Source organism: Bufo bufo, chromosome 7, assembly GCF_905171765.1.
Source record: "Bufo bufo chromosome 7, aBufBuf1.1, whole genome shotgun sequence".
In the NCBI taxonomy this organism is placed as follows: Eukaryota; Metazoa; Chordata; class Amphibia; order Anura; family Bufonidae; genus Bufo; species Bufo bufo.
Window position 1 is genome coordinate 141,852,052 of NC_053395.1, and position 14,249 is coordinate 141,866,300.

Genomic DNA, 14,249 nt, shown 5'->3' on the forward strand with positions numbered 1-14,249 from the left:
GCCATCCACAGCTATGGCACTCACACCGTTCAGGAGCAGGCTCCATCTTTAAAGACCCGGCAGCGCTATTACGGCGCTGGTTGGGAAAGGGTTAACATAGCAAGGGTTAACATAGTCATGAACTCCACTGAACGTCAATGGGGGACGGATCCGTTTTCTATTGTGTCCGAGAAAACCCCACTGATCCGTCCCCATTGACTTGCATTGTGGGTCATGCCGGATCTGTTTTGCTCCGCATCCCATGCTGCAGTTTGCTCTCCGGTATGAGAACGCAACCAAAAGGAACGGAATGCATTTTGGAGCACTCCATTCAGTTGCATTTTGTCCCCATTGACAATGAATATGGACAAAACGGAAGCGTTTTTTTTTTTCCGGTATTGAGACTATCACGGATCTCAATACCGGAAAATGTAAATGCTAGTGTGAAAGTAGCCTTAGGCCTCATGCACACGACCGTTGTTTTGGTCCGCATCCAAGCCACAGTTTTTGCGGCTCGGATGCGGACCCATTCACTTCAATGGGGCCTCAAAAGATGCGGACAGCTCTGTTCTATAGCCCCGCCCAAAAAAATATAACATGTCCTATTCTTGTCCGTTTTGCAGACAAGAATAGGCATTTCTACAATGGGCCGCCCGTTCCGTTAATTGCGGAAAGCACACAGCTTCCATCTCTTGCGGATCCGCGGTTTGCGGACCGCAAAAAACTGAACGGTCGTGTGCATGAGGCCTTACAAAGATCTATGTAAAGCTCCAAAGTCAAGTGCACTTCAACCAGAACTATACAGATGTGACAATAGAAAAGGGCCACAACAGAAATTATTTTCGTGTTTTCTATGACATCATTTGTTTTTAAAGAACCATATTTGATACAGAAACAGTACATGCAAAAATCTTAAACATGTTTTCTGGGATTTTAATATTGATGCAGGTCATCAATATCAGATCGGCAAGCGACTGACTATACTATGATCAATATAAAATTTCCAGAAAACCCCTTTAAGCTAAATGTAAGGCTCCATTCACACGTGCACAAATGGGTCCGCAGAATTGCGGAACGGGTTCGGACCCATTCATTTTCTATGGGGACGGAATGGATGCGGACAGCGCACAGTGTGCTGTCAGCATCCGCATTTGCGGAGCGTGGCCCCGATCTTCAGGTCCGCAGCTCCGCAAAAGATAGAACATGTCCTATTCTTGTCCGCAGCTTGCGGACAAGAATAGGCATTTCTATAGGGGTGTCGGGTGGGTGTGTTGCGGATCTGCAATTTGTGGGTCCGCAACACACCACGGACGTGTGAATGGAGCCTTAGTGAGCAAAGAGTTTGTCCAGAAGTGTAACATATGGGAAATGGCTGTATTCTAGGTATTTAATGTTAAACCAATGGCAGTGCGGACCCCAAGATTTACAGTGGTAGCAGCAGAACGTAGGTGGAACTATAGGTCTTGTACATATACATATATCTATCCACCAGAAATGAATTACTAGAACCTGGACAACATCTTAAAAATACTGCTTGAATTAACAATTTTCCATGCTGTGCTAATGCTAGTTTTCGAGGCTGACACATATCATGCATCATACTCAACAAACTGATGCTTATAAAAAAAATAAAAAATGAAAAATAAACCTTTACCTGCATCTACTATGGAGTTACTACACAGCATCCCAGATGCAGAATAAAAAAAAAAGTCAAGAACTAAATTAACTTATACTGGAAAAAAATAAAAATAAAATTGTAGGCAGAACTGCACGTAATTCTATATATTTGAACAAAGAAATTCTACCCTCAGTGTAGTGCGAGTAGAAAAACGCAATTCTATTGGCGGGCTGTTCTGTAATACTTGTAACAATTTGGCTTGTAACTAAGGAAAACGGCCAATGACGAACCATATTACTATTGCTGATCTTGCTTGATCATAACAACAGTACAATTAGTACCTATTGCTAGGAAATATTAATGCTCTTTGCCTGCCGATTTTGCCCGATATTCTTGACACACACATCTGATGCTGGATTGTGTATATAGTCATTTACCCCCTTCCTTACCAGGCCAATTTTTGCTATGGGCCTAACTGCAAATAACTATTTAATTTCTAAACCAACCTACATGTATTTGTTATTATTTTTCAAAGGATACCTTAGACCTGTGCTGGCTAACCTCCAGCACCCCAGCTGTGGTAAAACTACAACTCCCAAGATGTACACAGGTTTTTATTTGCCTTCCTTTGGATCAACTTGCAGGATAACAGGCTGAACTGGATGGACAGATGTCTTTTTTTCAGCCTTATAAATTATGTTACACTTGCTTGGCTGTTTTCAGAACCCCATAGAAATGAATGGAGCATGCTGGGAGTCGTAGTTTCACCACAGCTGGAGTGCCGGAGATTAGCCATCACTGCCTTAGAACTTTATTTTGTGTTATTAGACAGATAAAAAAAAAAAAGTATTATATATATATAATTTTTCTTTCTGTTACCAAAGATTTCAAGACAAAACATTTCTAAAACCATTACTATAAGTTCATATTGTGAAAATGTAATTTATCTACTGGCTGAACCCACCACAAGATTTCCAAGGACTGGCGAGCATTTTGGAGGCCTATTTTTCTGCTGTGGGTTCTATGGCATCATCCTGCCAGAACAGATGTTGTACAGTGCCAACACATTAAAGCGCCTTTTTTTATATTGACCCCCTAAGCAATTCATCTTGGGGAAATTTGGACATTTCACACTTTTGGCTTTATTAAAAAATGTTCTACAAATGAAAAAATGTGTGTGTTTTTTAAAATATTTTACGCACAAAAAAAAAAAAAAGCTATCCGAAATACAGCTAAAACAAATACTATTTTTGAATACTATAAAACAAATATATTTAAAAAACAAAACGTATGATAGAAAAAGGAAAGAATGTGTGTACATTTGTATATTTTACACAAAGTCTGCTATACCATAAAACTTGAAAGAAGTGGAATAATATGTGTGTATAGTTATATTATTGCTAAAAATGATAACTATAACTTTTTTCCTGTTGGACAGCGTAGGAAGTGGTTAATTCACATATAGCAGGATCACAGTTCACATTACAATCAGCAGGTGTCACGCTCACGCTCTTACTTGAGCGCACCCTTGCTGGCCTGTCACTGTGATCTCATGCCTGGAGACTACTTCAGCTGATCTCCGGGATCTTCACTGTTACCACAGCTGTCTAATGACAGTGTGATCACGGCAATCTGCAGCAGATTGTAATGTAACCCGCTGCTTTTATATGGTTGGTTACAGTTACCTATAAAGTCATGTGACGGTAAGCAAGTGGTTAAAGGGCTCAATCTAGTTAATTCTAGTACATTTATATGATCATCCTTAGGTCAAGGTTACAGGGAATCTCCACCAGCAGCTAAGGTGCAACCAAACACTACATGCAGCAGTGCACTGCTTTAAGTGCGAAGACAGTTGCAAACATCGAATACATGGATTACTTTGAATTGTATTACGGCTATATTTACTGTGTATATAAATGTGAAGTTCTTAGGGCACATTCTGATGAAATTGTGTGAGCCCATCTGCTAATGACATGGGAACCTACACTGAGACCTGACATCATTCTGGCACGGTTTTCATATTGGCTGTTAATGCCTATGCCGTTTTTGTGGGTAGTACTTTTTACCGATTAACACCAAAAAAAAAAAAAAAGAAAAAAAAAGCCACGCAATGGGTAAATAGTAAAATTTTGATTCTTTATTAAATCCAATCCAATAAAAATAAATATCATAAAGTGATTGCAGAAGTGTTTACCTGCAGAACTGTGCGGCCATTAACAATTTTCGTTTCTGACATGCCGCAGTTTTTTCCCTGCTCTACAGCTGCTCAGTGTAGCCTTGCAATCAGTGTAAGGGCACATTCACATGACTGTAGTGTTTTGGGAATCTGCAAAACACGGATACCTGCTATGTGCGTTCAGCAATTTGCGGACCGCACATGGCGGCAACTAAGAGAAAATGCTTATTTTTGTCTGCAATTGCGGACAAGAATAGGACATGCTCTATCTTTTTTTGCGGGGCCCCAGAACGCAACCACAGAACACCGTGTGCTGTCCACATCTTTTGAAGCCCCATTGAAATGAATGGGTCCGCACCTGCTCTGCAAAACTGTGGAACGGATGCGGACTCATTCATACGTCCGTGTGAATAAGCCCTAAGCTGCATGATCTTTTTCTTGTACAGCACATCATATCACCCAATATACGAATGTATTGTTGCTAATGTATTACAACAAAAATAATACTGCACAGGCCTCTACATAAAACTTTGGCGCATCCAGCACCAGTCTAAATGTAAGCAGTCTTACATTTAGAGCATTTTCTATGCCTAAACTAGGCGTATAAAATTATGAATGAGACGGGCCTGCTGGTATGAGCTGGGAAAGGTCACAGATTGAGGTGCAACTAACCGGTGCACGGCCATCTGCACCTGAAATATGCCTAATATTGCCGTATTTCAGTATAATAGATGACCCTCTTAGACTTTTTTTTTTTTCAGACTTATTCAACAAGAGCTGTGGCTTACCCGGAAATAGGAGCATTATGCTTAAAGGACTGTGGCTCAAGTTAGTTGCGATAACTTAAAAATCAATGTGGCAAATTTTGGCTCAAACATGACCATAAAGTAAGCCAATTAAAAGGTGGTATAACCTTAAAAACTGGGCAGTCCAAAGGTGTGCCAGATTTATCATCTAGCCTCAGCCACTCTGATAAATGTGGTGCATTTTTGGCTGTCTAGGCTTTGATTTAGACAGTGTAAATATTAAATAGGATTGACAAATAGGCGCTGTGCGCTTATTGTTTATAATCATAAAAGTGATGTAAAAATGACACCCTTTTTACGCTGATGCAATTCAGAAGAGAAAGCTTTAGACTGCCAGTAACAGTATTGAGAGATTAAAACTTACAGTTTGCTGTGATCACACACCCTGCCAAGGAGAAGATCATACAGTCTTCGAGAACCTGGAAGAAAAACAAACAGTCTTCAGATTCTGAGATTTTGACAACTAATAATGAGATGCAGTAAAGAGCAAATTCAAACTAGGTCAAAAGGAAAATGATCTGCATAAAGTCTAAAAAGGCACGTTGCTGCAAAACTGCCTCAGCAGCCCCATTTTGATTGCTCATTCAGAATTAAAATTAATATGAAAGCTTAAATAGAGCATAACCGTAACGAAGAACAATATTTTGCTCAAAGGCGGCAAATTTGGAAGCTAAGAATACAAAGTCCTATACATTGTAAACAATTTTTTATGGATTTACAGTTCGAGAAGCTACGGTACATTGCCAATTAACATACAGTGCTGCCCTTAATTATTCATAACCCTGGCAAATTTTGACTTAAAAGTTACTTTTATTCAACCAGCAAGTAATATTTTGACTGGAAATGACATAGGCGTCTCCCAAAAGATAATAAGACGATGTACAAGAGGCATTATTGTGGGGAAAAAAAAAAACATCTCTCAGCTTTTCTTTACATTTGAGCAAAAAGTGTCCAGTCCAAAATTATTCCTACCCTTCTCAATAATCAATAGAAAAGCCATTATTGGCTATTACAGCAATCAAACACTTCCTATAATTGCAGACTAGCTTTTTGCATGTCTCCACAGGTATTTTTGCCCATTCATCCTTAGCAATGAGCTTCAAATCTTTTAGGTTGGAGGGTCTTCTTGCCATCACCCTGATCTTTAGCTCCCTCCACAGATTCTCAATTGGATTCAAGTCTGGACTCTGGCTGGGCCTCTTCAAAACGTTAATGTTGTCTACTAACCATTTCTTCACCACTTTTGCTGTGTGTTTTGGGTCATTGTCATGCTGAAATGTCCACTGGTGCCCAAGGCCAAGTTTCTCTGCAGACTGCCTGATGTTGTCGTTGAGAAGCCTCATGTATTGCTCTTTTTTCATGGTGCCGTTTACTGTGATTAGGTTCCCTGCTCCATTGGCTGAAAAACACCCCCAAAGCATTAGGTTCCCACCACCATGTTTGACAGTGGGGATGGTGTTCTTTGTGTTGAAGGCTTCTCCTTTTTTACGCCAAATGAAGGAAACATCATTGTGACCAAACAATTCAATTTTTGTTTCATCTGACCATAACACAGAAGACCAGAAGTCTTCTTCTTTGTCCAGATGAGCTTTTGCAAAGGCCAAGCGAGCTTTTGTGTGCCTTATCTGGAGAAGTGGCGTCCTCCTTGGTCTGCATCCGTGGAACCCAGCAGTGTGCAGTGTCCGTTGGATTGTCTGCCTTGAGACATTGCCACCAGCAGAGCCCAGATTCACCAGGGTGGCCTTGGTGGTGATCCTTGGATTCTTTTTCACCTCTCTAACTGTCCTCCTGGCCAGCACAGGTGTCACTTTTGGCTTCCGACCACGTCCTCTGAGATTTTCCACAGTGCGGAACATCTTGTATTTTTTTTAATAATACTTTGCACTGTAGCCACTGGAACTTGAAAACATTTAGAAATGGCCTTGTAGCCCTATCCTGACTTGTGAGCAGCCACAATGCGCAGCCGCAGGTCCTCACTGAGCTCCTTTGTCTTAACCATGACTGTCCACAAACCAACTGCAGAGAGCTGCTGTTTTTCACCTGTTGAGTTGATTAAAAACAGCTGTTCCCAATTAATCAGGGTAATTAGGATGCTTTAGAACAGCTTGGACTATTTGGAATGGTATAGAACTTTTGATTTTCCCACAGACTGACAGTTTGTGAAGGGTATGAATAATTTTGGACTGGACACTTTTTGCTCAAATGTAAATAAAAGCTGAGAAAGTTTTTTTTTCCCCCCACAATAATGCCTCTTGTACATCGTCTTATTATCTTTTGGGAGACACCCATGTCATTTCCCATCAAAAAATTACTTGCTGGTTGAATAAAAGTAACTTTAAGTCAAAATTTGTCAGGGGTATGAATAATTATGGGCAGCACTGTATCTGCACAAAAATGCCCTGAAATCCGCACAGATACTTTCAATTATGTGTGGATGCAGTTAGCAGAGCTAGCCATCAGTCACTGATAGATGTACATGGGGGTGGGCTTAGGTTCCAAAAAAGCAGAGATATAAATAGTTTTACAGAATCTTTTCCCACAAAACTATCAATCTGCTCAGCTCCTTCTGCTCTATAACATGCTGAAGATTGCACTGGCTTTTGTGGTGACAGGTTCCCTTTAAATAGCCCAGTGGACAAAGATCTTTCTCTGTGAAGAGATAATGAGATTTTTGTGAAACTCACCTGTAAAATCTCTCTCTCGTAGTTCATTGGGGGACACAGGACCGTGGGTATAGCTTGCTGCTGCCACTAGGAGGCGACACTAGGCTGAAAAAAGATTTAGCTCCTCCCCTGCAGGCTATACCCCCTCCAGCCTGGAGAGAGCATGTCAGTTTGTGCTCAAGCAGTAGAAAACATGTGCCAAGTAAAGGAGAATGCAACAAACACCGGCGGAAGCGAACTCGCTAAACACCTGACCAGCAACCAGACATCCCTATCAACACTAATAAATACTGGGTGGGTGCTGTGTCCCCCAATGAACTACGCGAGAAAGATTTTACAGGAGAGTTTCCCAAAAATCTTGTTTTCTCGCTGGTATCATTGGGGGACACAGGACCGTGGGACGTCCTAAAGCAGTCCACGGGGAGGGAAAAAAGTCCACGCCCATGGAATAACAGCCTCGAGAATGCTTAATGCACTACTGCCTGCGAGACCCGGCGGGCCGGAGCAGCACTGGCGATGCCTAGAAAGCCCCTGGCAAAAAACTTTGTGAACACGCGCCAGGAAGACCAATGCGCTGCCTTATACAACCGCGAAGCTGATGCAGGGTGAAACATGTATCTCACAAAGAGTTGACCACTGGTCAGATGTCCCAAACTCCACCGGGCAGTGCCTTGCCCTGGGAGCGGAATGCCTAAGCAGCCGCCAAAGGATCCACCTGGAACACCCCTTGGAGACCATCGAGCCCTTCCAAGGACCTCCAGGAATGACCAGGTAAAAATCTGCATGGCGGAAAGAGCTAGTTATGGACAAGCAAACCTCCGAGCTCGAATACATCCTGATGGAGAGCACAGTCTCTCGAGTGCGAGGGAAAAGGAAATAGAAGGGAAAACAATGTCCTGTCGACATGGAAGGCAGCGACTACAGTCAGCAAAAAAGAAGGTAATGGGCGGAGCACTGCCTTATGCAAGTACCTGACAAGAAAAAAAAAAAATAATGTACGTACAAGAAAAGGCACTCCCAACTCCCAAATTCGTTGGATGGAAAAACCTGCCCCCAGGAATGCCACATTCCCAGAAATAAAAAGAGGGGAAGAAGATTTACAGAGAGAGGTCATGTTCCTCACTGAAGGCCACCAAATGACCCATCGGTCGCCTGGAGGAAACCAGGTAGCTGGCCCTAACTCCAGATGCAGAACCATAAACCCAGGCCACGGGATACACCCCTGCTAAAGAGAGACGCTCCACAGAAGCGGTCGATTGGCAGACCGATGCCCCCGAGCCGAAGAGGCTTGAGGGGAGACTGAAAAGCTGGTTGATAACCCACAGAGAAAAAACGCCTGAATCAGACACGGCCCACCGCATGCCAAGGAACCAATACATCTGAGATAGGTAGAGTAAATCTAGTGCGAGAACCACCGACGGCGAGGATCTACGTCAGTGACCATATATTGACAGCGTCGCAACGCCGCTCGACGAATATTTAGACTAGACCAAGATAAGAGAAATACCCCTGCTGGATAGAGTGCGATGACGACGTCCAACGCCCCACCCGTACCAGGGAACACTGGTCAGATAGGAAAAAAATGATGAGGGAAGTCAAGAGCAGTGCCACGCATGGCTACTGGTCAGGTAAATAAAGGGAGAGACAAGCAACCAGCGGTTCGAGGAGGAAGAAGAAATAGAAGGCTCCCAGAACGAAAAGTCGATCAGCGGTGGTAACGCATGACAAGAGCCCCTGCTCCGCCTGGCGTGGTGAATCTCATAGTCTACCCACGGAATGGGCAGAAAAAAGGTATGATCACCATCGGACTGATCTGACAGACATTACTCATGTCGTAAAAGAGATAATTGTAGATACAGGTAGCACACCCAGGATCAATAGGAAGAATTCACCTGTAGAAGGAGGGTGTGAAGGAGTCACAGTCCACCAGCCGTGACCGGAAACACTACCCCGTGCAAATGCAGATTAGGGAAAAGTAGTAACGTAGGAGCCACCAAGGCTTGCAGGGTGGCCGTGAACCCGGAGCCAGAGAAGGAAAAAGATGGAAGGAGAGAAGAAGTCAGGGCAAAGCTCATTCCCCATCTGGGACTGGCACTATACAGAAGAAGCCACGGGATGATAGTGGCGGTGCCATACTCCGCCTAAGAAGGAACCCATACAAGGGAAACCGCAAGACTATGGCTAGCATCATATTCCAGCTGAGGAGGGGGCCACACGGCAGAGGCCACCAAATGCGGCGCTAGAAAAAAACCCGCCACCAAATGAAGGAGCTGTGGAGGAAGAACCCTAGTATGTCGAGACAATGCAAAGACCCCCTCGTATCATTGTAGTCACAGTATATTCTGTCAATGCTGAGGGGAAGGTCTGAGGACTTGCGCAACCGTCAGAACCGTATCCAACGGTACTGGAAGTACCCCATCAATGGAGTTTGACAATGCCTACGTCGAGCACTGCCTCAGTGGTAGTGCAACAATTCCACCCAAAAGGGGGACCAACGCATACTGCAAGAACTGTATCTCGAGGAAGTGTAAGCACCCCTCCTAAGGAAAGGGGTGATGCATACTGCAGGAACTGAATCCAGTGGCAGAGAGATTATGCCACTTAAGGAAAAGGGTATGCATATCGCGAGTCTAGTACCCGGAGAGAGTGCAATTACTCCACCTAGAGAGGGGTAATGCAAACGGGAACACTGTGCCCTAAGGCCACCTATGGAAGAGGCTAATGCATACGGTAAGTATGGTACCCGTGGAACTGCAATTCCGCCACCTACAGAAGGGGGAACGCCTACCGCCGGTGCTGAAGTCAGTGCTAGTGCCGTTAGTCCACCTATGGAAGGCTAAGGCAAGTACCGTATCCAGAAATAGTGCAAATACTCCGCCTAAGGAAGGGAGTAATGCATACGACAAATACTGCTGCCTACCGTGAACGCAAACTAGGAAGATTGCGCTGGGTAATGAGTCCGAATCAGTGATCCCCCCCACCCCCTCGGACAGAACCTTCCCAGGGAGGAAGGGTGCGTCTGAGCGTGACCCTGGGGAGGAAGGTTGGGGGTGCGGGAGTGACCGAGGAGGAATACATCCTTCTCTGGTCCGCTTGTGTGCAATCTTGACTCTCAGAGTCTTGTCCATGGCAGCTGCAGACTGTCCTGGTGGGATTTATCGACCAAACTACCCGGGGGGTGGAATGGGAACTTCCAGAGGATCACTTACCGGACTGCGTAGGCGGTGTCTTATACAGTACAGAGCGATTCGGAGCCGCTGGGACCGGAAACAGAAGGGAGGTAGGGCAAAGTGAAGCCAGGGTCCGGTCGTCCTGTGCGGGCTTTAACCCTTCCGGAGCGGTGCCTGCTGCCTAGAGGGGTGGATACTAGTGCTGGGGAGCCGGGAGCCTCCTCCGCTCCCCTCCCTGCATAACACTGGGCATAAGGTCTGGGCCGCAGCAGCACGGACGGCCGCCCGCTGTGTCCGGCAGTGTGGGACGTGGCCATTAAACCCCCTATGTGCCGTGAGGGGTAGTGGAGGGATGCCCTCAGAAATCCTGGGCACAAAAGTTGGAGCCCGGCGTCTGCCAAAGAAAAAGTGGGAGTCGGGGTGAAGAGAGAAAAGAGCGAGCCCGGTACTTGTCCAAAGAGGGAGGGAGGCAGGGAGAGAGTTAACCTACTTACCTAGTCCCGTGTACTCACCCCATCTTCCTCCTCTTCTCTTCACCCTCCCTAGTGGACCGGCAGGTCAGCTTTTCCAGCAGGGTCACCTCCTCAGCTGCTGCCACTGGAGTGGCAGGAGTCTGGCATGGCAGGAGGGTCTTCTTCTCTGGTGGACCTAGGTGACCCCTTGGCTGGCGGGAAGCAGGGGAGCGAGGCTGCACTGGTCCTCCTTTTTCTTCTGTGGGGAGGTAAGCGGTGGATTTTCTCACCGCTCTTGCTCCCTGGGATAACGGAGAGGCTGAGCAACTCTGTTTCCCAACCTAAAAGAAAAAAATAAATAAATAATAAATCAAATAAGAAAGCCGCCCTGCATAAAGCAGGGAGGTCTGCCTCCTACGACACTAAGCTAAAAACTGACATGCTCTCTCCAGGCTGGAGGGGGTATAGCCTGAAGGGGAGGAGCTAAGTCTTTTTTTCAGCCTAGTGTCGCCTCCTAGTGGCAACAGCAAGCTATACCCACGGTCCTGTGTCCCCCAATGATACCAGCGAGAAAACACATTTAAGCTCTCACAGAACGTTCAATGATCGTGTTAAAGGCGTATGCCTCCCCAAGGTTTCATGTGATTTGTTTCATTACATTATCCTTCAAGTGCTCCTTCAGTTCTTTCACAAATCACATAAAATTCTATTTAAACAGGACCTGTCACCGCTCCTGACATGCCTGTTTAAATAGCTTCATGCATTCCCCGTGTAATAACAATTCTGGAGCATCTATTCTTATGGCTCTGTGTTGTGCCATTCCTTTATTATTTCTACTAGAAGTTATGAATGAATTGCTATTAGCCTTCAGTGATGGTACAGAGGGGGGGTAACCAGTTGGGGGGGGGGGGGGGGGGGGGGGGAAGTGTACCTGCATTGGATAGAGTAAGTCTGTGCAGGTACACCCCCCCAACTGGTTACCACCGCTAGCTTTGCCTTGGCTATTTCCATAGGCCCCATAGAAATGAATGGAAGCAGTGGCTGTGCAAGCGCTGTGTGTTCCCATTCACTTGTATGGGGAGAGCGCTTGGTGGTGGCCAGACCCTGGGAAACCCAGGGTCCTCCAGCCACCACTCTCCCCGCTCCGTTCTTGCTGTAGGTGCGGATCTCAGAGGTGGGACCCGCACCTATCAGACAATGGGGATATATCCTAGCGATATGCCTCCATTGTCTGTGATGGGTATACCCCTTTAACCCTTAGGATACCGGAGGTTTTAGTGTTTTCATTTTTCTTCCCTATATTCCTTGAGCCATAACTGTTTTTATATTTCCATTCACATAGCTGTATGAGGGCTTATTTTTTGGGGGACAAGTTGTATTTTCTAATGCCACCATTAATTATGTCATACAATGTAGTGGGAAGCGGTATTTTTTTTTTCCAAAGGCGGGAGCCTGATCAGGCTAGGTGTAAATTCACAATACACTGCAGTATACTATACAGTGTACTGCAGTGTATTGTAAGCCATCAGACCCAAAACAAAAAGGTGAAAAAAGTAAAAAAACACGAACTTCTTCCTATATCCACACATACTGTAATTAGTTAAAAAAATAAAAAACACTTAACATGTTTAGTATCGCCACATCCGTAAGGACCTGATCTATAAAAGAATCATCTTACTTTTACCACACGGTGAACATAAAAAAAAACAAAAAAACCTATGATGGAATTGCAATTTTGCCCACCGCACTTCCCAAAAAATGGTATACAAAGTGATTAAAAAATCATATGTACCCAAAACTAGTACCAATAAAACCGTGACCTCATCCTGCAAAATATAAGCCCCTAAAGACAATCGTCCCCAAAATTTTAAAAAATTAAAATATGGCTTTCAGAAAATGGTGACACAAAAACATGATTTTTTTTCCCAAAAATTAATTTAAATTGTGTAAAACCAAAATAAAATTTAAAAAGAATAGACATATTAGGTATTGCCACGTCTGTCACGACCTGCTCTATAAAAATATCACCTGATCTATAAACTGTGCCAGAACAGCCATTTTTTTTGGTTACCTTGCCTCACAAAAAGCGTAATATACAGGGGTGTGGAAATAAAAAAAAAATAATACTTGTCGAAGGACTAAAGTGGGGGCTCAATCTACTTGTCCCTCATGACCATCTACTTGTCCTGAACTTATACTAACGTTATACTGTATGGAGGCGGGTGCCACAAGGAGATGTTATACTGTATGGAGGCGGGTGCCACAAGGAGATGTTATACTGTATGGAGGCGGGTGCCACAAGGAGACGTTATGCTGTATGGGGCGGGGGCCACAAGGAGACGTTATGCTGTATGGGGCGGGGGCCACAAGGAGACGTTATGCTGTATGGGGCGGGGGCCACAAGGAGACGTTATGCTGTATGGGGCGGGGGCCACAAGGAGACGTTATGCTGTATGGGGCGGGGGCCACAAGGAGACGTTATGCTGTATGGGGCGGGGGCCACAAGGAGACGTTATGCTGTATGGGGCGGGGGCCACAAGGAGACGTTATGCTGTATGGGGCGGGGGCCACAAGGAGACGTTATGCTGTATGGGGCGGGGGCCACAAGGAGACGTTATGCTGTATGGGGCGGGGGCCACAAGGAGACGTTATGCTGTATGGGGCGGGGGCCACAAGGAGACGTTATGCTGTATGGGGCGGGGGCCACAAGGAGACGTTATGCTGTATGGGGCGGGGGCCACAAGGAGACGTTATGCTGTATGGGGCGGGGGCCACAAGGAGACGTTATGCTGTATGGGGCGGGGGCCACAAGGAGACGTTATGCTGTATGGGGCGGGGGCCACAAGGAGACGTTATGCTGTATGGGGCGGGGGCCACAAGGAGACGTTATGCTGTATGGGGCGGGGGCCACAAGGAGACGTTATGCTGTATGGGGCGGGGGCCACAAGGAGACGTTATGCTGTATGGGGCGGGGGCCACAAGGAGACGTCATGCTGTATGGGGCGGGGGCCACAAGGAGACGTCATGCTGTATGGGGCGGGGGCCACAAGGAGACGTCATGCTGTATGGGGCGGGGGCCACAAGGAGATGTCATGCTGTATGGGGCGGGGGCCACAAGGAGATGTCATGCTGTATGGGGCGGGGGCCACAAGGAGATGTCATGCTGTATGGGGCAGGGGCCACAAGGAGATGTCATGCTGTATGGGGCAGGGGCCACAAGGAGATGTCATGCTGTATGGGGCAGGGGCCACTAGGAGACGTTATGCTGTATGGGGGCGGGGGCCACAGGGAGACGTTATATTGTATGGGGCGGGGGCCACAGGGTGACGTTATACTGTATGGGGGCCACAAGGTGATGTTATACTGTATGGGGGCAACAGGGAGA

The 14,249-nt window shown here is 45.8% G+C and overlaps 1 protein-coding gene across 1 annotated transcript in view; it reads right to left on the reverse strand.

Moving 5' to 3' along the window:
- Positions 1 to 14,249, reverse strand: part of LOC121007707 (cytochrome P450 20A1) — an 87,211-nt gene that overhangs the window by 15,408 nt on the left and 57,554 nt on the right. The window contains exon 8 of the mRNA XM_040439829.1: positions 4,944 to 4,998. Within this exon, the coding sequence (XP_040295763.1) occupies positions 4,944 to 4,998 (55 nt within the window). The remainder of the gene's footprint in view (positions 1 to 4,943; positions 4,999 to 14,249) is intronic.